Source organism: Dendrobium catenatum, unplaced genomic scaffold (assembly GCF_001605985.2).
Source record: "Dendrobium catenatum unplaced genomic scaffold, ASM160598v2 fragScaff_scaffold_1546, whole genome shotgun sequence".
NCBI lineage: Eukaryota > Viridiplantae > Streptophyta > Magnoliopsida > Asparagales > Orchidaceae > Dendrobium > Dendrobium catenatum.
In genome coordinates, this window is record NW_021320008.1 from 156,051 (window position 1) to 180,263 (window position 24,213).

A 24,213-nucleotide genomic window follows, 5' to 3' on the forward strand; every position below is an offset into this window, starting at 1 on the left:
TCCAAATAATATAATTAACGCAATGTTTGAGGAAATCTTTGTTTTATTAATGTATGGCATTCTTGAATAATTGTATTCATTGTTTAATAAAGTATTCAACCTTTTATTTCGAACAACTTGATCTCGAATAAATAGATTGAAATACTATTAACGAAAAAAATCTTGAATGTATTTACTCAAATTTATTCTTTCAAACATCAATTACTTGTCGAAGATATAGAATAAGTAATACATTACGAATTGTACCAAATTTTGATTTAAAAATAAATTTTTATCAAATTTACTCGTAATGACCAATAAATAATAGACACCTATTTTTTTCGTCTAATAGCTCCCAATGTTAAAAGCACATATAAAGTTAACTTGTTTGAGGAGAGAAATCACTAAAGACATTAGGTACGGAGGAATAGTACATCTGTGTTTTACTTTATCCAGGTCAATAAATAGAATATGAAAATACTGCAAAGTTTAATTGATGTTGCATCTTTCCTTCCTTCTTTAGTAAAATAAGTCTTAAATATCTAACGATCATATTTACCCCTACCGCCCGATCTCCTTTTTTCTGTTTTGGGTTGGTTTAGGGTTTTTTTGCAACCACAATTAAGGATTTTAACTTTAGTAGGTATTATTAGTAAATTCTTATAAATTCAAATTTATTAAATCTGTCTAAAGTTAAATTCCTTAAATGTTTCAAGTAAAATAAATTTTAAATTTCTGTCCTAAAATCCTGTAAACCATTTGACAATGATAATCAGGATTTAATTTGAATCAATATATTAATTAGTATAGCATTTTATTAAGTACAGTACATTCTAATTAATTATAGTCTCATTAATCTAAATAGTTATAAAAAACAATACAATTAGAACAATTATAAATAATTATGAAAAGTAACTCTGATTAAATTTAAATTGTAATTATATTTTTAAATTATTTATGAGGCAGTGTGTGCAGAAGAAGAGCTCGGGAGTCTTTCGCTCAATGCCAGGATTTACTAAGCACAGAATTTAAGGCTAAAAGGAGGAGCAACGGGATTTAAGCTTCTCTAGGATTTAAAGTTGTCATTTTGGCTGTTGGGCAGGATCCGAGTTGAGCTGCTGTTCAAATCCAGCGACCGAACCGCAGTTGCATTTCACATGGGCGGTGTAGGTCGGCTTCGCCCACCCGGTTTCCCCATTCTGGCAGCATAATCACAGAAGGGAGACGACGAGAGGAATTCGCGCATCGAAATGGCGCAGATTCCTAACCTGGACAATTCCCCTCTCAACTTCACCGCGCTCAGGTACGTTGTTCTCCTTTTTTTTGCAACTTCTGATCAAATTTGCATTCAATAAATTGATTTTTGTTTCGCAGAGAGCGTTCGCAGAAGGAGCTCATTAACATTCTCAAGAACGTCAGTTTGCGCTAATCCCTGATTTGTTGTTATTATACTCTTTTCTTTAGCAACTGAACTTATATATGCTATAGGTTCGCGGGAAGAAGTGTCTTGTCATCGATCCTAAGCTTGGGGGTTCACTTTCGTTGCTCATCCAGACTTCTATGCTAAAGGTGATATATTTCCCTCTTTTGCATTCTTTCGGTCTGTAGTTATATTTCTCCTTCTTTTGCATTCTTTCTGTCTGTAGTTATATTCCTCCGGAAGTTACTTTTTTGGGGAATAAAAAGTTACTTATTTTTTCGTGTTTTAAGGCTCAAGTCAGAAAACCTTATGTGTTGCGCTTTAATGTTCTCTGTCATCTGAAACAGGAGAATGGTACAGAATTGCGGCATCTTTCTGCTGATCCTGTTCAAACAGAATGCTCGAAAGTGCTGTATCTTGTTCGTTCTCAACTGAACTTGATGAAGTTCATTTCATCCCACATTCAGAATGATGTTTCAAAAGGGTTGCAGAAGGAGTACTTTGTTTATTTTGTCCCTCGCCGCACAGTTGTTTGTGAAAAGGTTTGCTTATAAATTCATTATTATTTTCCATTACAAGGATGACCCACACATGGAACGATGGAAGTTTGATTTCTCTCTGTCTTATGGTTCGAGCATATGATCGCCGGTTTGCTTTGGCGGCATGGCTGTGCCCATTTTGGTTGGGTTCTTTCTCTTGATCAATTGTTGGTTTGTTGATGTACTTCTTCTGAACATCATTCAGTATCATTGAAGTTTGACATATATTGCATGAGCTGGATAATTTTTTGGAAAAAAAATGGATTTGGATATCCTGCTTAATTTTGTAGAATGGATCTTATACTTATTAAATTGCTTTGAAATGGGTGCAATACATGACTAATTAATCAAAGAGTATCTTGCAGTCATCTTAAAACAAGTCTAGAATGCATAAAACTCATCCTAACCAAAATTTGGACATGGTATCTTGATCTAGCTTTCACTAAATGTTGATTCTTGGCTTTTTTGTCAGTTATCTTCTTACAAGCACTTGATTGTTTGAAAATGAAAATAATGTTGGGAAGATTCACTGTTGTACGTTCTATGGAAGTTGTGTTAACCATACATAACTTCTTATTATTCTTGGCATATATGCATGTTTTGACTGTAGAAAAAATGGACGATTTAAAAATTAATGTGGTACGAACTACAAAGTTAAGTAGCCTGGAAAGCAGGAGGGTATGTAGGATATAGTGCGTGGGTATGGTGCATTCGATATAGTTAAAGAAAATATATTGCGATTACTTGGAATTTGAAGGAATAGGGAGGGCTATGGCTAACATGATATATGAAGTTAATTTTCATTTTGAAGGAATGGGGAAGGCTATGCTAACATGGTTGAAGATTGCTTAAAAGATTTAGCTACACTAGAATCATGATGTTTTTTTGCTCTTAAAGCAGGGAGTAATGATGATGGTTTGATGAACTAACGCGTAATAGTTGGATTAGGTTGATCATATTGATAATGCTGGTGAACAATTATTCATAATGAAGTTATAGGGAAGCCTAAAGTGGTTCCTTGCATTGTTGCGCTTGTTCCTCTACCAACCAAGAATCCTTTAAGAACATTTTATGAAGACTCATCTTAACTTCAATAATGAAATTCATTCAAGAATGATTCATAATCAAATTTCACAGCAACATAGTCAAACTGCAGCAAATTCTATTTTGAACCCGCTGTCCTTTCTTCCTCCTTTATGTATCATCCCATCAACAGGACCTTTTGCCTCTGCCGTAGGCATGCTATTTTGAATCTGCTGTCCTTTGTTCCTCCTTTATGTATCATTTTCCTTCTACATTCTTCCTTGCACTATTATTCTTGCCTCCATGTTTTTTTCCACCATTAGAGTTGTCTTCTAGGTGTTTCTTTCTATTATAACGCTCCTATGCAATAATATGCATTGATAATTGAAATTTCTCCACTTACATGCATATGTGCTTGTAGCCACAGGCATTGCATGCTCTTAGTACATAAGAAGTTGCTAGCACACTTGCATGAAGATGTTGAAATAAATAAATAGAATAATCTCACATTTTAACAATGTTGAAGCAGTCATTTTCTTTTTTACATTTAAAATGCTTAAGGAAATCTATGCTATTTGTACCTTGTCTATTATGATCTCATGATAACTTACATATCAGCAAGCTTTTTTGTTATTATCTTCACATAATAGTGCTCATCCTCAGATTTGGATTATGCTGCCAGTGCTAAATTCATGATCAAGTTCAAGCCACTGAATCTCCTATTTGCTTGTTATTATTATTATTATTATTATTATTATTATTATTATTATTTTACTTGATATGCATGCATGCTAGTATTTGAATTGTCCTCCGTCCTTGTTGATTTCCCTCTTAGTTAGCCGTGATAGCTGCTGTATCAGTTTTTGTATAATCCTTATTGGTGCAGATTTTTGAGGAGGAGAAGGTTCATCATTTAATTACTTTTGGAGAGTACCCGTTATATATCTTGCCAGTGGATGAAGATGTTTTATCATGTGAACTGGACCTTGCTTTCCGGGTACTCAAATTGAAAATTGCCAATTTCTATTGTCACTTTATTACCAATTCTAATTTGGTTTTATTTTTTTTAAGGAATGCTTAATTGATGGTGATACAAGTGCTCTTTGGCATGTTGCAAATGCCATTCATAAACTAGAGGTATATATCCTTCTTTTGGATGTTAGATTTTCAATCTATGGCTGATTGCGAGCTTATACTTAGTTTCTTATAGTTGGAATAAAGCTATTAATGAAAAAGATGATGATGAGGCTATTCTTTAAACTTACATTGCAAGATTCCATTGAATCTTTACATGCTACTTTCTCTGAAGTAGGCCTAATATTTGCATTTGCAGTTTTCATTTGGAGTAATACCAACTGTCCGGGCCAAAGGAAAAGGATCAGCAAAAATTGTTGACATTTTGAATAGCCTGCAAGTGGAAGAGCCAGTGAATGCTCCTGATGTAATTATTTTTAGTCCTTCCTTCTTTTTGTAACCACTACTATCTTTTAAGTAATTAAACTTGTTCTATTACATTCCAGATGGGGGCTCCGGAGATAAATATGCTTATCTTGATTGACAGGGAGGTAATTACTCTATTACTCTAATTAATATTTGATAATAGTACCACCTATATAACTGAGCTTTTTTATCTTTCTGCTTGATTTATGAAGTCGATTCAGAATGATTGAGTTTCTAACATTTCTGAAATTTCCTCCAAGTAATTACCTTTACATTTAGCATCAATTATTCAAATCAATCTTCAAGACTCATTCATCTCATTTTCCTTGCAAGTGTCATCGTCCTATAGAATTTAATGATTGAGCAAAAAATGTCGAATGTCCCTGCAGAGATTTTTATTTATTTATGTTGATTATGCCGTACAAATTCGAGTGCGAGACAACAAAATAAAACACATATAACCAAATTTTGAGTGACATGAATAATAATGTAATGATATATGTTGGTAAAACTAGGGAGGATGTGTATGTTTGCAAGGCTAAGAAGGATAATTAGAAGTGTGATTATAACAAAGAGTTAGCATGAATGGTACTTCTTGAAGAGAAAGCAATGAATGCTAAGATCATTTGACCAGTTCACAATGGAGTTTCAAAGATACTCTAATAATGCTAGAAGATAGAGCTAGTGAGAAAGGAATACATGGGACGAACATAATAGAGCTAGATGTTCATTGAGTGGACTATAGTGTAAACTAAATTGCACTGAATGGGAATATGTTGAGAAGGAATGAAGGACGTACAAATGATGGTGATGAATTTTGTGAGCCAATAACTCACTCTCAGACTTGAACATGATTTTTGTTTTTGCTGTTGCATTTGATAACTTTTAACATTATTTGTTATTAGCTTTCTAAATTGTTGACCTGAGCTTCTTTCTTGAGAGTTTGCTCTTGTGCTACTGCAAGCTTGTCAGACTTTTTAAGTTGTAATTTCTTTAATGCAGGTGGATATGGTGACACCAATGTGCTTTCAGTTGACTTACGAAGGATTATTGGATGAGGTTGACACTGCAAATTCCACAGAATTTCTAAGAACTTAAATGCACGATTACTTTATAAATATGTTAGAGCAATTATTATCTCCTTTGCATTTCACTGCATTTTATAAACTGCAAATTATCAAATGTTTTGTGGTTCTACCAATATTTTATAAGATTGTGACGCAGTTGCATAGACTTGGACTATAAAGGGAATGAGATGAATCCAGGTGTAAAAATGTAGATAAATGCATGAGATGCATTATAAGAAATTTGCTTGAAAAACTTTGCTAGCCTTTTTTTCTTAGTCCTTATTTTCTTTTTATGCGATTATGAACTCTCCACCCCTTGTCCTTTGATAGACAGAACAGTCCTATAGCGGACTATTTGTCTCATGCATGCTTCTCAACTTTGAACCAACTTTTACTCTAAAGCAGTGGTTAGCTTCATCATGTCCCGTTCCCTTTTAAAGAGTTTTCGAAGATGTTTTATGAATGTTACATTTTGTTTAGTTCATTAATTCTTTTGTTGATTATTCCCTTACATAACGTACACAATCTGAGCTGATATAGGAAAGTTAAACTCCAAGAAGATTCATAAAGTCCATCTAAATGGAAATTTTTTTAGTTCTTGTTGAAGTGTCAATTGTTTCTTCCAGCCTGAAATAAGGTGCCATGAAATTTGTTTGCTCGTTTCTTCTTTTTTGTTTTCTGTTTTTACGGAAAAGATATACCGTGGAATTCATATGACCTCATCATACTCACAAATTAAATTATTCCCATATTATTTTAAGACTTTCTGGACTTTTTCAGTACAGATATTACAAGTGAACAATGGTGCAGTGGAGGTAGATGCTTCCATTATTGGAGCCCAGCAAGAAAGAAATAAAATCAAAGTTCCACTCAATTCCAGGTAGTCAAGCTGCATGCATGTGCAAACCTTTCTATTTTGAGCATTTGTCCATCCGTTTTGCAATTGTGATAGAGATGGAGGTGGGTTACTCATGATATCATAAATATGACATGAATAGATAAATTGAGGATGTTTTTCATAAGAATTTCGTGATAGATTACAAAGATAATTTTGATGGAAGACTTGCCAAAGTCTCCATGAAAGAGAGAACAATCAAGTTCTATCTTTTGTATGTGTACAAGCAATGCTCTAGCATAAATCAATCAAGTTTGTTTTCAACTATAAAGCAATTTCATATTTGTAACTTCTCTATTACAATTCCATAAAATAAAATAGTTACATATATTCCTTGTAAGGGCTGATCTCTTTACTAATCCATGGACTCTTGACTTCATTCTTGGGTTGGTTGATTGCTTAATTCCTTGCATAACTTACTTATAACTAAACTATGATTGGATTTTGGGCTTGAAATTATCATTCATACCTTTCTTTCTTGCATTGAAACCTTTATGGAAGATGGAGAAAGAGGGGAGGATTTTCATGTTACCATGTCTGAACAAATTGACAAATCCAACTTACCATGTCTGAACAAATTGACAAATCCAATTGGGAAAGTGTATAGAGCTATATAATTGCTTTCATGATGCTTAAAATTTTGCTACCTTCAATAAAAATAATACCAGCGTCCATATCAAATTGTTTTCCATACGAGTCGGGTTCGAGTTCAACAAGCCAACCCTTTTCAAAAATATGGTTTTGTTTGGGTTGACCAGGAAACCTGAAACTGACTCAAATTGACCTGAATATGACCTCTCGCTTCGCGCTCGAGACAACTCTCCGCCTCTCCCGCCCTCGCGGTTGCGCAGATCACTAGTTGAGCTTGCCTTGTAGCAGCACCGCCGTCCTGCGCACTTGCGCACGCCGCGACCTTGCTCGCCCTCCCGCCGTCTCGCTCTCACATGACGCGTCTGCACCTAGACCACACCTGCACCCTGCTCGCTCCCCCGCGTCCGCTCCCTTGCTCCTGCACCCTTGCTTGCTCGCTCACCAGTTACTCAACCCGAAAAATTCTAGGTTAGCATGTCGGTTTGGGTCAACCCACCAACCCTTTGGTTTACAAAATCGGATCATGTTAGGGTCAACCAGTTTTAACCCTGGTCAATTCCGGGTTTGATCTGAACCCGACCCGCAAACCCATTTTGACACCCCTAAAAAATAACACATTGTTTCCACTTTTGATGATGATGTTTTTTTTTTTAAACAGATGATGGTGGTTATAATTAAATTTTCTTCATGTCTTGAGCTTGATGATGATGATGACGACAACATAATACATTCCAATTTAGAATTAAAAAACATGAATAATTTTTATTTTTGCTTGAACTTACCTAATTTGTTCTGCATCAACTTGTTTGGAAAGTTCTTGATCATGAGATTTAACAAAAATTTTGAACTGTTCCAGAAATAATATGTGGTCGTGTAAATGTTGCTGGATGTTACTGCTTAGCAAAGCAGTTGCCAAATTCAATTCTTTTCCTTTGGAAAATATCAATAATGACACTTCACTGAAACACCTTGTAACTTCTAACCAGATCCGAGGTTTCCGCTTTTAGCAAATTTTATGCTTGAAAACAACCAAGACCAACTTGTACTATAGAGTTGGACATACTTTCTCTTTTGCTATTTTAAAATATTTTCCTTTTGCCTTTTCTCTTCAGTGATAAATTGTACAAGGACATTCGAGATCTTCACTTTGAGGAAGTTGTGCAGGTTGTTTGCTTTCTATACCACTCACCCTCTTACTGTTTTCTTTGGAATTTTGTAGTGATTTTTAAGGCTTCTTTCGGTGCTCATATTACAAATTATCTCCAATTCATAAACCAGGTAGTTTTAACTGCAGGTTCTCCGTGAGAAGGCTACTTCAATGCAGAAAGATTATGCCGATGTAAAAACCACTGTAAGGAGAAGACCTTAAAGATCTGATACTGATTATCTTCTTAACACAGCACATCCTGCATCACATAAACTAGACATAATCTCTCTTTGACATTAAAATTGTATTTGCATCATCACGATTCATCTATGTCCTTTGTAATGAAAGTATGAACTATTTTTTTAATCTTCTGTATCAGCTTCTTTGGATGACTACCAAGAGGCAAAAAACTATGACATCATTTGATTAAGAGTACACGTTTTAGATATCTTGGATCTATTGTTCAGAGTGATGGTGAAATAGATGGGGATATTATCATCAGAATTCAAGTTGGATGGTTGAAGTGGAGGAATACATCAGGCTTGTTGTGTGATAGAAAAGTACCCCTCAAACTTAAGGGAAAATTCTATAAGATGGTAGTGAGGCCTGCAATGCTTTATGGTGCTGAATGTTGGCCATTAAAAGAGAAGCATAATACTAAGTTAAGTGTGGCAGAGATGAGGATGCTCAGGTGGATGAGTGGCTTTACCCTTAGAGATAGGATACGAAATGAGCATATACGTGAAAAGGTTGGAGTAGCTCCAGTAGAGGATAAGATTAGAGAGAGTCGCCTTAGATGGTTTGGTCACATAAAACGGCGGCCTTCCAATGACCCGGTTAGGAGAGTAGAGGCGTTAGATTTAACTTATGTTAAAAATATAGAGGCAAACCTAAAAAGACTTGGTTAGAAAATATTAGGATTGACATTTCTTTATTAGATTTAAACGAGAATTTGACATTTAATTGGACACAATGGAGAAAAAGGATTCATGTAGCCGACCCACTACTTTACTTGCAGCCATTAACTTACTTGTGCTTGTACAAAGTCCTGGTTGTTATCTCTCTTAGAAAATAAGATGATGACCTTGAGTATGGTTATAGACCCTTTTTTCTGAAGTTAATAACATGACAGTTGAGGATTGCTGGATATTTGCGATTCACATGATGTATAATAAACATTCTAGCTTATGGCAGTGATAACGTGAATATTTCTAATAATATGCAGCTAATATGCTGACTTAAAAATAGTTTGCAACATTATTTGTATTGGTAACCATTGAAATGATCCTGATTAACTTGTTTGAAACCCAAGAATGGATAGGATTGTTACTTGTATTTGGTAAGAAGAGCCCCATTTGCATAAAGTATCTTTGACCTTACCTCATCTCCATAGCCAATTTTCCAATAGAAATTTGAAATCAGAGGCTTCTGTTTTCACTTCTCTGACATCAGATGATCCAGGAACTTCCATAGTTGGAGTGATCTGATTTGAACTTCCATAGTTTTCTCATCTTTCTATTGAAATGGAGTGGAAACTTACAGAAAAACTGTAATTCCACCCGTAATTGAACTTAAGTTGAATTTGAGGTTGTTTTTTTAGTGGCATTCCCAATTTCTGAATCCCTATCTTTATCAGTACTGACTGGAATTAACTGTCTGCATAATGAATCATGGCTTGAATTTTGTTGGAACTACTTACAACAATAAGCGCACCTGGTGCATGGAAAAAAACTACCATTTAGACTCAACGAGACATTAATGTTCCAGCGTTTTGAGACAATTAAGTGTTTGATGCAGCCTTGGTGCCCTTAGCCAAGGCTCCTTAAGAATATAGGGAAATTATTATTGGCAGACTGGTGTCTATCTTTAGCTCGGTAATATCACTTCTGTCTTCAGAAGGAATATAGCTCTCTAGAATTTGGTACTTATCTCTCTGCTTTTCCATTAACTTGAAATCAAATGGTAGCTTGCTACAGATTTGCTGTCTACTAAAGCAGCTTATGAATTTGCAACCTAGAAAAATTTTGACCTTTTTATTATTTGGAATTAATATAATAGAAATCTGATGCATGACTTAAATAAAAATCAATTTCTGTTAAATTGGTATTGGGTAACAAGCTACTAAAAACAAAGTTGATTATGGAAGAGATGAGAATTTTGGATTTATGGTTAAAACTAGGAATGGTACTGATATAGTTCTGGTTGCCTGGACCTTACTTCTGATTTGCCTACATAAAAAAATAAATGCAAATTAGGATTACTTTTGGAGTTGTTTAGTTTTTTTTTGTATTTTTATTTGATGTATCCTTTGGATTATTTCTCATCTAAATGTTGGATGTTTATGTAATTTTCATTTTTATTTGGACTTATTGGTGATAAATATGACTCATTTTCTTTATAAAGGATATCATGCACTCTGGAGGATTACATTTCATTAAGCTAATTTGAATTATCCTCTCTTATTTCTCTCCCCCTCTTTCCCATATTTCCCTCCTGAAATTATCGCTGGTTCTCTCAATGACAATCCCCCCCCTCTCTCTCTCTCTCTCTCTCTCTCTCTCTATCTATCTTCTCTCCTCATGCTTTGTGTGCTATTCCTCACCATAAGAATGATCTCCTAGGTAATCTCGGTGGCCATAATCCTACTTGTGTGCATCCTCAGTTAGATTTCACAGGGTTGGAAAAATTCTCTTTTGGAGGGTTATGCCAAGTCAATCATTGAGTAAATATAGTTCTGGCTATGGCAGATTGCTGTGGTCAATCGAAGAATCATCATCAAGCGGCTTAAATTTCTAGCTTGTAAGTATGTCAGCCAATATGAAGGATCTATGATAATTTCTTTGATGTTGAATATCTCAACCTATTATGAAGTGTTAGAGAGGGTAGGCGGTAATATAGGATCAATAATATAACTTAGAAAAGAAGCTTCATTCGTTAAAAAAAAAAAAAAACTTAGTTTTATTGCACAAAAAGGATTAAAAGTGGCTATATATGATGTGATGTTTTTAATTTTAAATACAGGAAGAATATTCATTTAGGGAGGAACTCAAATACAAGGCATTACATGTTAAAATTCTTAGAAATTTGGATTGGCTAGAGGACCCTTTTGTCGAGCTTTAAATAGTTGTATTTTGTAAGTAATCTAAATATAACTAACATAGCACATAGGTTTTATCAATAAAAGCATATTTTTTATTATGAATATATTATTGCTTTCAATTTGTTTGTAAATTCTTTAATCGGTATATTAATGTCTCTTTAAACATTCAGAGATGTACAATTGCAAAATAGAGGGGTAACATACAAATATTAAGCAACCGTTTGATTTTCAAATGATGTAAGAAATGCAGCAAGATTTTAACATTATAATTCCCTTAGTAAAGAAGATACAATAGTAGATAACATGTAATCATTAGGGTTATTATCCCCATCTCATTCTGCTATAATATTATCTTTTTCATAAAAAATTATCACTTCAAGATCTCAAAGTGATAATAATCACATTTGTAGCGTAGTTTTCAATGTTTCATTTTTCTATTAGATTTTATTTATGTAGAGGTGTTTGTGCAAGTTGTATGTTTGGATGTAGTGTTGACTTTGATATGTGAATGCCATCCATGTATGGAAGGGTCTTATTAGGATGGTAATTACATTTTATGGGCACTTTGAAAGAATTCATGAAGCTCAAGGGCGTGATTCTTTCATAGTCTATGGTTTGGATGCCATTAGGAGTTTTCAAAGACATACCATTTCACTTTTCCAATTGTTTAAACTATATAGAGTTTAATAAATCTAGGAGACTTTGGTTTCTTATGGGCACAATCTCTAATGGTTAATTACATATTTGATGTGATACTCAAGACCACTCTTGATTAAGGACATCATGTGTGCTCTGAATTGGTGGTGATTAATTTTGAATTTGTATTTGAGGATTATTATGGGTGGATGATTAACTCAATCAAGATCCCATGATTTCATTGTCCTGAGTTTACCTGATGGATAATCTATCAACAATAAAGATGGGAGGCAATGATGTCCAGCATTTTGATTAGCAGTTATGAGTTGCTTCCTCTTAATAACCTGACCACACCAATGCTGGCAATCTTTTATGCAATGTGTCTTTATGCCAACCTGTAGATGGCTTTTGCGTTGATTTGTTAGATGTTGAAAGTTTTAAGATCGTGAATTTAAGTAACTTTGAACTGATTTGATGGCTTATGTATCAATTTGGTAGACATTGTTTAAGGAATTTTATAATTGAAAATTTGGAGGCTTTAGGCCAATTTGAGAATTTTTGTTTCAATTTGGCCTTCATAGTTTGAAGAAATTGAAAATTGAAATTTTAGGAAGCTTTGGACCAATTTGAGTCACTTTTGTAAAGATGGTCTTATGATTTTGGGAATTGTATGCTCTTTACTTAAACTTAAGGCTTAATCTTATAAGCCTTTATGCCAAGTTTATTTCTGTTTTGTTCACATTTGGGAACTTTTGTCACTAGTTTTAATAGAAGCTGTCTAAGAGGCTTAATATTATTAATTTGATGGTTATGTTGTTTGACTTGATTTGAAGTTATATTGTTGTTTTGAAAGTTTGATGCAATGGTTCAATGTTGATTTGGTCGCACGATTGAGTCTTACATGCTAAGAATGTCCATTGTTAGGAATAATGACTATGATATGAAGGCAATTTACACTAGACAACACTCAATAGAGGTGCTGAGGAGCTAGCTTAGAGGGTTAGCATTTGTGAATTATGTTTATGATAAGACTTGAGCACCAAAATCAGCGAATAAATAGTAAAATTCAACATACCCATAGATTTTTTGGATAAGAAAAAAAGAAACATGAACAAGCAAGAAAATATGCGCTATTCAATTAGGAAACATTTCCTAATTAATCCCTTCCCAAATTAGTCCACTTCAATTAGAAAATATTTCCCTAAATCAACTCCTAAACCAGCCCCCAAATATGTCCTTTTCAATTAGGACTTAGGAGACATCTCATAATTAATTCCCCTCTTAGCCGCCCCCTCCGCCTTGCATTAAACCCCAACCCTACCCTAATGGGTGGCAGAATCCAGCTGGGCCAGACACTTTTTCTCCTGGAGTATACCAAGGATGATACCTTCTGGATCTTTCATTGTTGGACTGACCTAACAATACTCCCATCCCAAAAGTGCCACCTTTTCCTCAAGGTGGAATGAAGAGAACTATTGCTGAATAGTCTAGTAGGACTCCCATGTGGTTTCTTACTTAGGAAGATTCTTCCACCCGATCAAAACCTCTTTGCATCCTGTTACTCCTTGGCACACTCCTTCGACCTCCAATGGTTTCAACAATACCTCCATGTCGTCCTTCAAGGTCAGGGGAAGTGAAGAAGACAGAATGTGCTCTCCTATCATCCGTCGCAACTGGGACACATGAAACACCAGGTGGATGGTTGACGACGGTAGTAACTGTAGGCGATATGCCAGGGCACTGATGCACTCCATCGTCTTGTAAGGACCAAAATAATGGGGTGCTAACTTATCATTCCTTCTTAGTGCCAGATTTTTTTGTTTGTAGGGTCGAAGCTTTAAGTAAACTCTGTCCCCTACTTCAAACTGAATGTCTCTCCTTTGTTGATCTGCTTGCCTCTTCATGATTTGTTGAGCTCTCAACAAGTTCCCCTTCAGTTCTGCCAAGATCCTTTTCTATCTTACAAGTACTGCTCTACAAATGCCACCGATGTGCTGCCTTGTACATATTAATGTTAGAGCAATAGGAAGTCAAATGATTATGCCAAATATAAATGGCTAGAAGCTTTGATATTCATACACTAGAGTAAGCAAAACATGAACTCATAAAGATTTACGACAAAAAAGGATTCTTAGCATTGCTATAATAGTTGAAACAAAAAAATCTAATGATGATTTTCATGTTAGTAATTAAAGAATGCAACTACCTTTAACACTTTTGGTGAAGTTTACTTATAAAAGTTAAAATATGATATTTTTTCTATGTTTTTTGGTATGTATTATTTACTATATCAATCGCTCTTACTATTATTTTGTTTGATTTGGTAGTCACAATCTGTGTCAGAGTTGAAGGATTTTGTGAAGAAATTAAATTCGTTACCAGAAATAGCTGTAAGTTTTTTTAACCTCTGCTTTTTATTTTTTTAATAACAACAGCGAGGCCAACTATTTAGTTATTGATGCTTTATGCAGAGGCATGTAAGCCTTGCCCAACATTTGCAAACTTTTACTTGCAAGCCATCATTCCATTCCCGCCTTGACATTGAGCAAACAATCTTGGAATTGCAAAACTTTGATCTGTAAGTATGCTTTTAATAGCTTGAAATTATTTTAATGGATTAAATACCAATGTTACATTTTCTCCAAAGCGGGGCAAACATTTTATAATTTTTTTTACTGTTGCATTGCATGCTCTCTCTTATTTATTTTCTATCATAAAGAAGAATGATGAACCCTTATGAACAATATATTATTAATCTTCAAGAGATAGTTTTAAATAAGATCAATCTTGTAAAATTAGATTTTAAACTAAAGTTATAGGTCTTATTAAAAGTTATTCAATATACAATGTATTGCCAAATATGGTTGGTACTATTATTTGTGAATAAGATGTATGTCTTCGGGGCATGAGAAATATTTCACTTTGTTTGATGTTTTAAAAGTTATTTATGTAGGTTCCTAGCACCTTTCTAAAATACAAATCAATCCATGAGATTAAATCTTAGTCTTTATTGGTTCTCAGGAAAATATTAATTTTTTACATTAATTTGGCCATATGAATACGTGATGTATATCTTAGTCTTTATTGGTAATCCAAAATCAAGGTTTTTTTTATTGTTGGGTGTTTCATTACTACTTTGCTATGACTGGGGGTAAGTTGATGAGTACAGAGTTTATGGCCTATTAGATTCATGAGATAGAACAGTTCAATATTGTCACTTGTGTGCCTTAAGCATCATAGAAGAGTAAATTACTTTTTTTGGCCTTACAAAATGTTCCAGTGCCCCATTGAGAGAGAGTTTACGGTGTGCCATCATGTAGGGGTGGGATATTAGGCCTTATCATTCACAAAATGGATGTGCTTGAGGCCACGAGTAAGGAGAAACATAGAAAAAGTGAGCTTATCACCTTTAAGAACTTCATATGTTCTAATAGTTGAAGCATTTGGCAATCATTCATACAAGAAATACTCTGAGGGAATTCCTGGGCCATGTTATTGTTGCGACCGATATTTTTAAAGGCACTTTTGTGGCTTTATCAAGGTATGCTTCGTAGGCTGAGGAATCGCCTTTTATTGCTGGGGGCTCACCTTGTACATCTTATTAGTGAGGTGATAATCTTATGATATAACTTTAATTAAAATTTTATCAAATTACTAAATTTAAACTTATTTTAAACAAATTTTCTTACTATTTAAATAAAATATGAATGAAAATATTATTTATTTATTAATATCTCAATATTTAAATTCTATAAGATTGGGTCTTCTTTTATAAGCTGCTTGTAAGCAGTAAGCCCAACTCACTTCTCCCTGGTGTCATGTCTATCTTTAGATGTTTGTTCGCTGAGATAAAGTTCCCCTCACAACTTTTTGTTTCCTTAAACCGCTCATCGCTCATCTTTAATGAAGCTCAATATTGTTGACTACTTGTCTAGTTTCATAATAGCATATCATTTTATTTGTTTTATATGTTTGTATCAATTGGCCTTTGGAGTTAGAATATGAATCTTATGATTATGGACTTTGGATTGTAGATTCTATTTCATTTTTTCTTATGTTTGATATTTTAATTACATTTTTTATATTTGAAATATGAAAATGTAAAATTCATGGGATTTCTTTCTTGGGCCTTGTGGCTTATGCCATGGCTTGTGATAGGTGAGATAGCTCTTGGGTTGTAAGTGAGTCAAGTCGGCTCGAACTCGACCCGCTAATGAGCTTGCGAGTTGAGCTTATTGAGTTTTGAGTTCGAGCTCAAACCTATAGTTTGAGCCCAGTCAGACTCGACTTATTAGCTCGTCGAGCTACTTGATTTTAACAATATATTTTAAAATACTTTTAATATAATGTATATGATCTAGTTTATTTTAGCATAAATGCAGGCCATGGGCATGAGAGCATTTGCGATGGTTGGGGTTTTGGAGAACTCGCTGGCGTACACTGCGACGGTGAGAGCTCAAACGTTGATCTAGACTGGTTTGATCCTATAGGCTATTGTTTATCGAGGATTTCAACAAAGTTTTGAAATGGCCCTACTTTCAGCAAAGTTTTTAAATGGCCCTATTATAGGCTGTAGCGTTTGTGTGCCCTTATTTTCTTCCTCTCTTTTAAGCTTTTGAGTTTGTTCAAAGACTGGACAAAAACCTTACCCTTGACATTTTATTTGAAAATTTTTAATGATTCATGTCCGTTAAAAAACAGCTTGGAATGTGACCCTGCTACATGCATGAAAGTTTGTTGTAGGCCTAATTTTCTTCATGATGCGAGATCATCTTGGTCATTGATTCTTCTCGGATTAGATCATTACCTATTTAATCAAATACTATTTGATTTGGTCTTGTTATAAAGAAAAATAAAATGCACTTCATGTCAAGCTATCGAGCTTATAAACAAGCTGAGTTTGAGCATCTTATGCGAGCTCGAGCTAACGAGCCGAGCTTGAGCCGAAAATACAAAATTCAAGTCGAGTGTGAGCTCGAGATCGAGTTCAAGTTGCTTAAAATAGTAGGCGAGCTGGCTCTAGCTCGTTAGGACTTGAGCTTAACTCGACTCATTTGTACCCCTATATAAGCCGCTACCATTCAAAATATTGATTGTGACAGAGTATATCAACTAGATTGAGCATCTATGCTAGGACTATGCTCTCGTTGCAATGTGCTTTCACCATGATTATGTTGAACTCTTCTTAACATCTTTGGCAATGCTTACAAAACAAAGGCATGCCTAGCATGCGAAACTAAGAAACTTTTTCTTTACATTACTATGGCTATTCCTTGGTGTGGATATCTATTTCCTTGTGACTGTACAAAACCACATCTTCATTGTCTAAACCCCTCCACCTTAATTACCGACATCGTCTCCATCATCATTTCCCTTGATATGATTAATTGCGTCCGTGCATGGGTCCTCATAGTTGTCTTATTCAGCAGCTTGATTCCATTGACCCCCTTTCTTCTACTTAATGCAGGGTGTTATCCATGTCCACCCTTTGGTCAATGAACCATCAAGTGTTTCTTTATCGGTAGTGGGAGCTAAAACTCATGAAGTGGAAATGCTAATCATTACCTTGCTCTCATTGCATCAATATTCTTACGGAAAAATTCAACCCATTTTTACACTACACTGTAACGTGGGATAGGATGGCCTGTTCCCAGTCTGTTCCCCACATTCGAGCTTGTAGGGTTTTTAAAAATATGGACCTAAGTAAGTCGCTTTTTGTATTCAGGGTCATTAGTTATTTATGATTTTTAGTAGTTTTTTAGCTACGAATCTCAAATATCAGTGGAAATTATGTTTTTCCTAATGTTTTAAATTTTTTCTGTTGCAATTGGCATTCCAAACGTTTTAGCTGTAACATATTTAAGGAAATATTATAGAAGCTTCTAATGGCGAATTGAACTGCTTCCGGCTTTGGCTGATTCAATTTTGTTAACCACGATCTTTAAAAAAAAAAAAAATTGATTATCACTATTTCAAAAAGTTTGAACCATCAGTTGGATTTAGTTATCTTGGTTGTCACCCATTTTTCTCTGTATTATTAATTTGAACTTGGGCACAACGTAGTAGCTGCAGACTAAAATTTTGGAAATGTTAGTTTGGGATTTCGTTCATTTAGTTTGAGGGAATAGAACGGCTAGTTTTATATATTAACTTTCTTTTTTTAAGTGCAGATTTAAATTTTCCATGCATGCACAATTTCACTGCCTTGTTTCCTTTACTATTATGAAGTTGTGAATATCTTTGGTGTCTCTTCACTGAAATTAATTTGCAGTTGCTTTGAGTATATTGAGGAAATGATTCACAAGCAAGAACCTATCATATCTGTATTCCGTCTGCTGGTGTTACTTTCTGTTACCAACAATGGTTTACCAAAGAAAAACTTCGACTATTTGAGGTAATGGCTGAAACAAGCTTACCATTGTTCTTGCATTTTTGACCTAAAAAACCTTTCTGTTTTCCATTTCTTTCGCGGCTTCTTCAATATGATAGATAGTCAAAACATCTTGCATGTTTGTATGTAGATACATTTTGATGGATAATTAAAACATCTTGCTGTATTCTCATGATTTTCTATAGATACAGTGGTATGTTCAGAAGTTTGATTTTATTGTATTTTTCTTTTCATTTTTATGAAAATTGAATCATCTATTCTTTAATTTTTTTTGAGATTTAACCAATGCGTTGATCTCTGCCACTTCTTTCCTAACTCTGAAACATATTTTTGGTACCTACTGCATGGGCAGCTCCTTCCATGCCTGACAATTCCTTGTGTACTCTGCTGACAATTATTTCCTCACGACCAACAGTCTTCCTCTTCTATTAGTATTTCCTGGTACCTACACACATCTTATCCTTAAACTAATAGTTGGGCCTGATCCTTTAGCTGGACTAAGATGATATGGAGCTGCTTGATAATTCTTGCCTAGTGTTTAATCCTAACTTCCTTATGATAAAAAACAAACTTACTCCATTTTGGTGTTAGCTTAACCTTAGGAATTAGTGCCCTCTAAAATCACAATGTTTTGGTACTTCACCTTTCTTTTTATCTGCATCTGAAACGTTTGATTGCTCTCTACTTAATTGAATTTTATGATATTTGGACATTATAAGTGTGATGGAAGCTTCCTTTCACTTTTTGAGGTTTGATTTTTCATGCAACAAACTTCCAAGTTCAAAATTTAAAAAAATCGTGACTTTCTTTTTTGGGGGCTTTCCAATTTTGTTCTACCTTGAATTTCTAAGATGTGTTAGGAGTTAGGGACTAGCAAAGTTTGTCTACCTACATGCATGTTAAAAATTACATGGACAAGTATTTCTTGGTGGATATTCCTTATCAAAAAGGTTGCTAGGGGGGACGCCCCAAGTCCACATGATTGTAGTTTGCTTCAATGGTCTTAGAGTTAGAGTTATAAAATAGTAGGCTATTAATCTTAACCCCTCTTTAGTAATATGTTTTATGATTTTTACTTTTTTTAGAGACATGTTGGAAAAGTTGACTTAACTAGGATTTATGAGTCCTTTGTGAGCATTCCATACTTGTAAAAGTTTGTTATTTTAACAATTTTAGTAGACATAACCTCCATTTTGATGAAATAAAAAAAAAAGGATGAGGGTTGGCATTGAGGTGTATATTCTTCAATATTCTAGTTTGATATTATTTTAATTAAGATGTAAAGCCTTAAATTGGGCTAATGTTGGACACAAGAAACCTTCAGTGGAAGGGACCATATGAGCATGTGCTATTCAACTTCTTTAGCTTTTTTGTGCTTGGAGTGGGTTTACTTGATATTTTTGGGATAATTTTTGTATGTTTTATTATACATTTTTTGCAATAATTGCGTTCACAAATCCCTTTTTGCCTCTTGCTTCTAATTCCTTTTAGGGTTGGTAAGCCTAACTATCTTTCCCTTCCGTTGTGCCTTTTTTTCACAATCATCCCATTGGGCCTTTCTAATCAGTTTTGCACTACCACACAACTCTATAAACTTAATGTTATATACATTCATGGTATCAACAAGCCTCCTATTTCATCTAGAAGTTGAGGAGGGCAACCCTTGACCGATTCCCACCAAACTTTTTGGTGCATCCTTTTATTCGTCACCTTCTCAAGTTTTAAAAACTATACAGGAAATGGTTATCATTCAAAAGTTTAGAGAAACCTACTGACATTGCTAGTCTAGGCTAAGAACTTAGATCTTCCTTATTCAATATATTCCAGAACCTCCAGCTAGCTGTTCAAGAGAAATTTATAGTCAGTCTTTTCTTTTAGACTAATATCTAATCAACTAGCAAGCCACATAGTGATAGAAATATTGCCAACATTTATTTGAGTGCTTGAAATGCCTTTGAAATTGAAATGTGATGGAGGCTATCTACAATCTTCTATGGCATCATACATTGACTCTCCACCGCACTCGCACCTAAGCAATTTGACATTGTTTTTTTTAATGTTGATTTGACCATGTCGATCACATATTATGAGAGTTTTATTTAGGATAATTTACTTCAAATTCATGATCTTAGGATAACTTTTTTTAGATTTATTTGTATTTTGAGTTCTTGTAAAAAATTTAAAAATTTAAAGTGATTTATGTAATTATGAATTATATTTAAAAATCAAGAGTTTTAAAGCTTATAAATAGCCTTAAACCTGAGAATTATTCCTTGAATGAACGATTTTAAATTTTCGTTGTTGTTGATGTTAATGTATTGCTTGAATTTCCTCTCTTTTTCTATTATAGGTATGATAATTTCCCCATTCTAATCTCTCTTATTTCATCTTAATTTAATTTTCTTTCTTTATAGCCATTTATTTTCTTTTATTGAGAGTATGAAGAAACCGCGAACCATTATACCCTTAAATTAATTTCCCTCCTTTCTATATAAATCCCATTCAAATTATTTAATGAACTACCTTATTTTCTCTCCCATTACCACATAACCCAATGATCTCTCCAAACCTATCCTTCACCCTTTAGTCCTTCCACTCAACATCCTTCCCCCTCCCCCTTCTCTAAAATCCTAAAGAATACATGTTGACATCTTCATCTATTCCAAAATTTAAATTGATCGAATGCGACAAAGATGGAGTAAGACGAGCATATTGTCACTTGAAATCATTTCAAGGCGCCTTGCATACGTCAAAATCACTCAATTGTTGTTTATTCTATAATGCGTATTGCATTGAAGTGTCTGGAGCAGTAATCACCAAGAAGGGACCACCATGTTTGATTTGATTGAAAGGTGGCTAATGATGGATGTGTTGTTACTCAAAATTACCTAAATATTGTCTATTTCACAAAGTGGAGATCACAAATGCGTTTGGAACATCTAAAATGGCATGCAAACTACTATTATATTGCGTGGGTCGTCACATGAGAGAAATAACAAAACTCTACTTATGTGCTCGAAGTGAGAATGATGAGTTTTGGCGAGGTGAACCAATACATTATTAAAATAAAAAAAATTAATTTTAAAATTATTATTATTGTTATTAGTGTCAAAATCTAATTTAAAATTACCATATTAATTTTAATTATATTATTGTCAAAAATCCCCATACCTATCTTCTTCCTCTTTTACTCTTATCTTTCTCTACAATCATAGCCACTAAGACATCCTCAAGTCCCAGTTGTGCTAGCCTTTGTTGCAATCTACTCCATAGTCGCTACATATCTACTCTCTAAACCCATTATTCGAAATGCTAGATAACAAGACTTGAGCACTACAATGCCATCCTAGGAATATCGTAGCTATATCTAGCCTCCTTAAAGCCATTCATGCCACACCCATTTAGCTTTCCCATGGCTTCCACAAGGCTGCACCCTATCTTCCTCTTCCATTCTCCTTGCACTCGAAGCATATAAAACCCCTCAAATAGCTTGTGCACAGGGCCACAGGCTTAACTGTTAGTAGCCTCAGAGAATAATGGTCTTACATAACTTTGCACGACTCTACATTCAACCTGTAACATCCCTTCTTCGATCACCTCCAAATCATCTAATCGTAGGCCCACCTACTTCTAGCTGATCTCTTCACACCCCTCTCTCTCAACTCTCTTTCCCCATTTCGCTAATTCTCTTATCTCTCTCATCTCTCTAAAACTCTCTCTACTTCTCTCTTTTTCTATTATTTTCTTTATCTTTTCCCTCATGCTCTATTAAAAAGAAACCAAGCACAAAAAAGTGAAAAGGGAAAGATTAAAAAAGAAAAGTATATATATATAAAGAAAAAGAGAGAGTAGGTGTTTGTTTCATCTTTTCACCTCATCATCACCGTCGTCTTCGCTTTGTGAGTGTAGGTATGAAATGCAATAATTCAATGGCGCATTGAAATCCTAATTACAGTGCATTTGGCGTGATGAACAAAATTCGTGTGCGCTTTTTTTTGGCACGACAGGGGCAACTTGTATGCGATGTCTATTATGATACAGTGTGTGGTATTTGTGAGCACTTTTCTTATGCATAAATTCTTATGTAGATATCACATGCACATCTTTTTTGGCGCGATGATTTTTAAAAAGTTTCGGTCATGGTGTTTTAGGACACTAACCATGCACGCCTTTTTTGACATAGTGGGCAAACCCAACGCTCCTAATAGATTCTACCTATGCGGATGAGACGATTAGAGGTTGTTGAAAATTTCAATGAATATTGGGCTCTAACTGGATAAAAATAAAGACTTTGGACAAAGAAGCAACTAACCAAAAAAAATAATGGATATGATGTAGAACGGGTAGGAGGCTTTGCTAGGGAGATTTAATGGATTTCAATTCCCCAAAATCAATGAATTGATTTGGGGAATCATAATAGGAATTAAAGCTGAGGAAGATGTACTGGGCTGCCAATTTGCCTTCTAAATCAGTAGTTCTAAGGGCCTTCAGATGTTGATGATGCAAGCCAATAGCAGAGAATTTCCGCTGCAGCTTTGGGGAGCAAGGGAGTTTATGATTTGTGGGCTGTTGGAGACATTAGTAGAGGAAAACCAACAAAGGAAACCTGGGGGAAATTCGGCCAGCAGGGAATATGGGAAGGAAATTCGGATTCTCAAGATTAAGGGCTGAGTTTAGGGAATAATTAAGAGGGGATTCCAGAATTTCAGCCAGGTTAAGGTGACGGATTTTTAATTCTTTCCCTGTGAGAGTAATGGCTTTAGGAAATAAATCAAGAGGATTAATTAGGGGGAGGGGCCGGTGGTTTAGAGTTGATGGAGAGGATTTGGGAATTGATTTTGGGTGTATTTAATAGGCTAGGGGGATTTAGGAAAGTAATTAACTAAATCCTATTTGAATTTCAAATTCAAATTGATTTAATTAAAGAACTTTCCTAAAATAGTTTTGATATTTTAGGAAAGTTTTTGAATTTCAAATTGAACAAATTTGAATTCAAAATTCTGTCCCAAAATACTTTCATCCAAATATTTGAATTTCAAATTTGAATCACAAATTTGAATCAAATCCTTTCTAATTTCTCGTAGGGTGAATTATGGAAAGCCATGAAGATATTGAGATTACCGTCATGGGAGAAAAAGGTGGGTTTCTGGTGAGGCTAGAATCCGGCGGCCAAACGAAGATGGGGAGGAGGAAGAAGATGAAGATAACGACGAAGAGCAATAAGAATGAACAAAAGCAAATAAACAAAATATCGAAGATACAACCGCGAGTCCGGACACATCCTGAGGCTGACGGGTACTACGTTGCCCTTCTCCAAAGGACTTCACGCCACGAGCCCGGATCCATCCTGCGGCTGGTGGAAACTCCGACTCCCTCCCATAGGGATTTCACTAACGTTCTTCCCAAAGAACCCAAGTGCAAAACGCAATTTTTTTTTTTTATTAATAATCCATCATCCAAATACAAGAGAAGAGGCCTCTATATATAGGCCTCAAGAGAAATTAAAAGACGCATTCGCCCCTTGGGCTTACATAAGACAAGAGGGTAAAAAGGGAAATTACACCATTGGGCTTACATAAAACAAGAGGGTAAAAAGGGAAATTACACAATTAAATCAAATTACACTTAATAAACTAAAATAAAACAAAGTGATCTCGATCGTCGATCTTCAGCTCCTCCTCGGATAGGCATGGACGGTTTGATGTCCACATCAGAATATAAGCTGAACAACTAAGATGCCATACTTGTTGCCTAAAAACATAATACAAAGTTGAATAGAAAACTTTACGCATAATTTAAAATGAAACTTACGATGAACTTAAAAGTTTGCCCACTAGTAGAATAAGAACCTCCCTGCACTTAGAAAGTTTGCTTGGAATGGTGAAAGTGAACTAAGACTCCTTCCCTCTTATTTGTAGGCGGAGAAGTGATTCTTGTGAGACCCATTGCATTAAAAGCCAAACTAAATAATGCCCCATACTTGTC

The 24,213-nt window shown here is 34.8% G+C and overlaps 1 protein-coding gene across 4 annotated transcripts in view; it reads left to right on the forward strand.

The window, feature by feature from the left end:
* The first annotated feature begins 947 nt into the window (after positions 1 to 947).
* The window catches only part of LOC110106348 (vacuolar protein-sorting-associated protein 33 homolog), a 33,642-nt gene continuing 10,376 nt past the window's right edge, over positions 948 to 24,213 (forward strand). For all 4 annotated transcript variants that reach the window (XR_002304221.2, XM_020836220.2, XM_020836221.2 and 1 more), the window contains exons 1-15: positions 948 to 1,282; positions 1,354 to 1,393; positions 1,468 to 1,548; positions 1,747 to 1,941; positions 3,848 to 3,958; positions 4,033 to 4,098; positions 4,295 to 4,402; positions 4,482 to 4,526; positions 5,404 to 5,460; positions 6,254 to 6,348; positions 8,067 to 8,118; positions 8,249 to 8,305; positions 14,165 to 14,227; positions 14,309 to 14,415; positions 18,109 to 18,231. Coding sequence is in view for 3 of the 4 variants with exons in the window: in XM_020836220.2 (XP_020691879.1) it covers positions 1,230 to 1,282; positions 1,354 to 1,393; positions 1,468 to 1,548; positions 1,747 to 1,941; positions 3,848 to 3,958; positions 4,033 to 4,098; positions 4,295 to 4,402; positions 4,482 to 4,526; positions 5,404 to 5,460; positions 6,254 to 6,348; positions 8,067 to 8,118; positions 8,249 to 8,305; positions 14,165 to 14,227; positions 14,309 to 14,415; positions 18,109 to 18,231 (1,253 nt within the window). In the remaining variant the exon portion in view is untranslated. The remainder of the gene's footprint in view (positions 1,283 to 1,353; positions 1,394 to 1,467; positions 1,549 to 1,746; positions 1,942 to 3,847; positions 3,959 to 4,032; positions 4,099 to 4,294; positions 4,403 to 4,481; positions 4,527 to 5,403; positions 5,461 to 6,253; positions 6,349 to 8,066; positions 8,119 to 8,248; positions 8,306 to 14,164; positions 14,228 to 14,308; positions 14,416 to 18,108; positions 18,232 to 24,213) is intronic.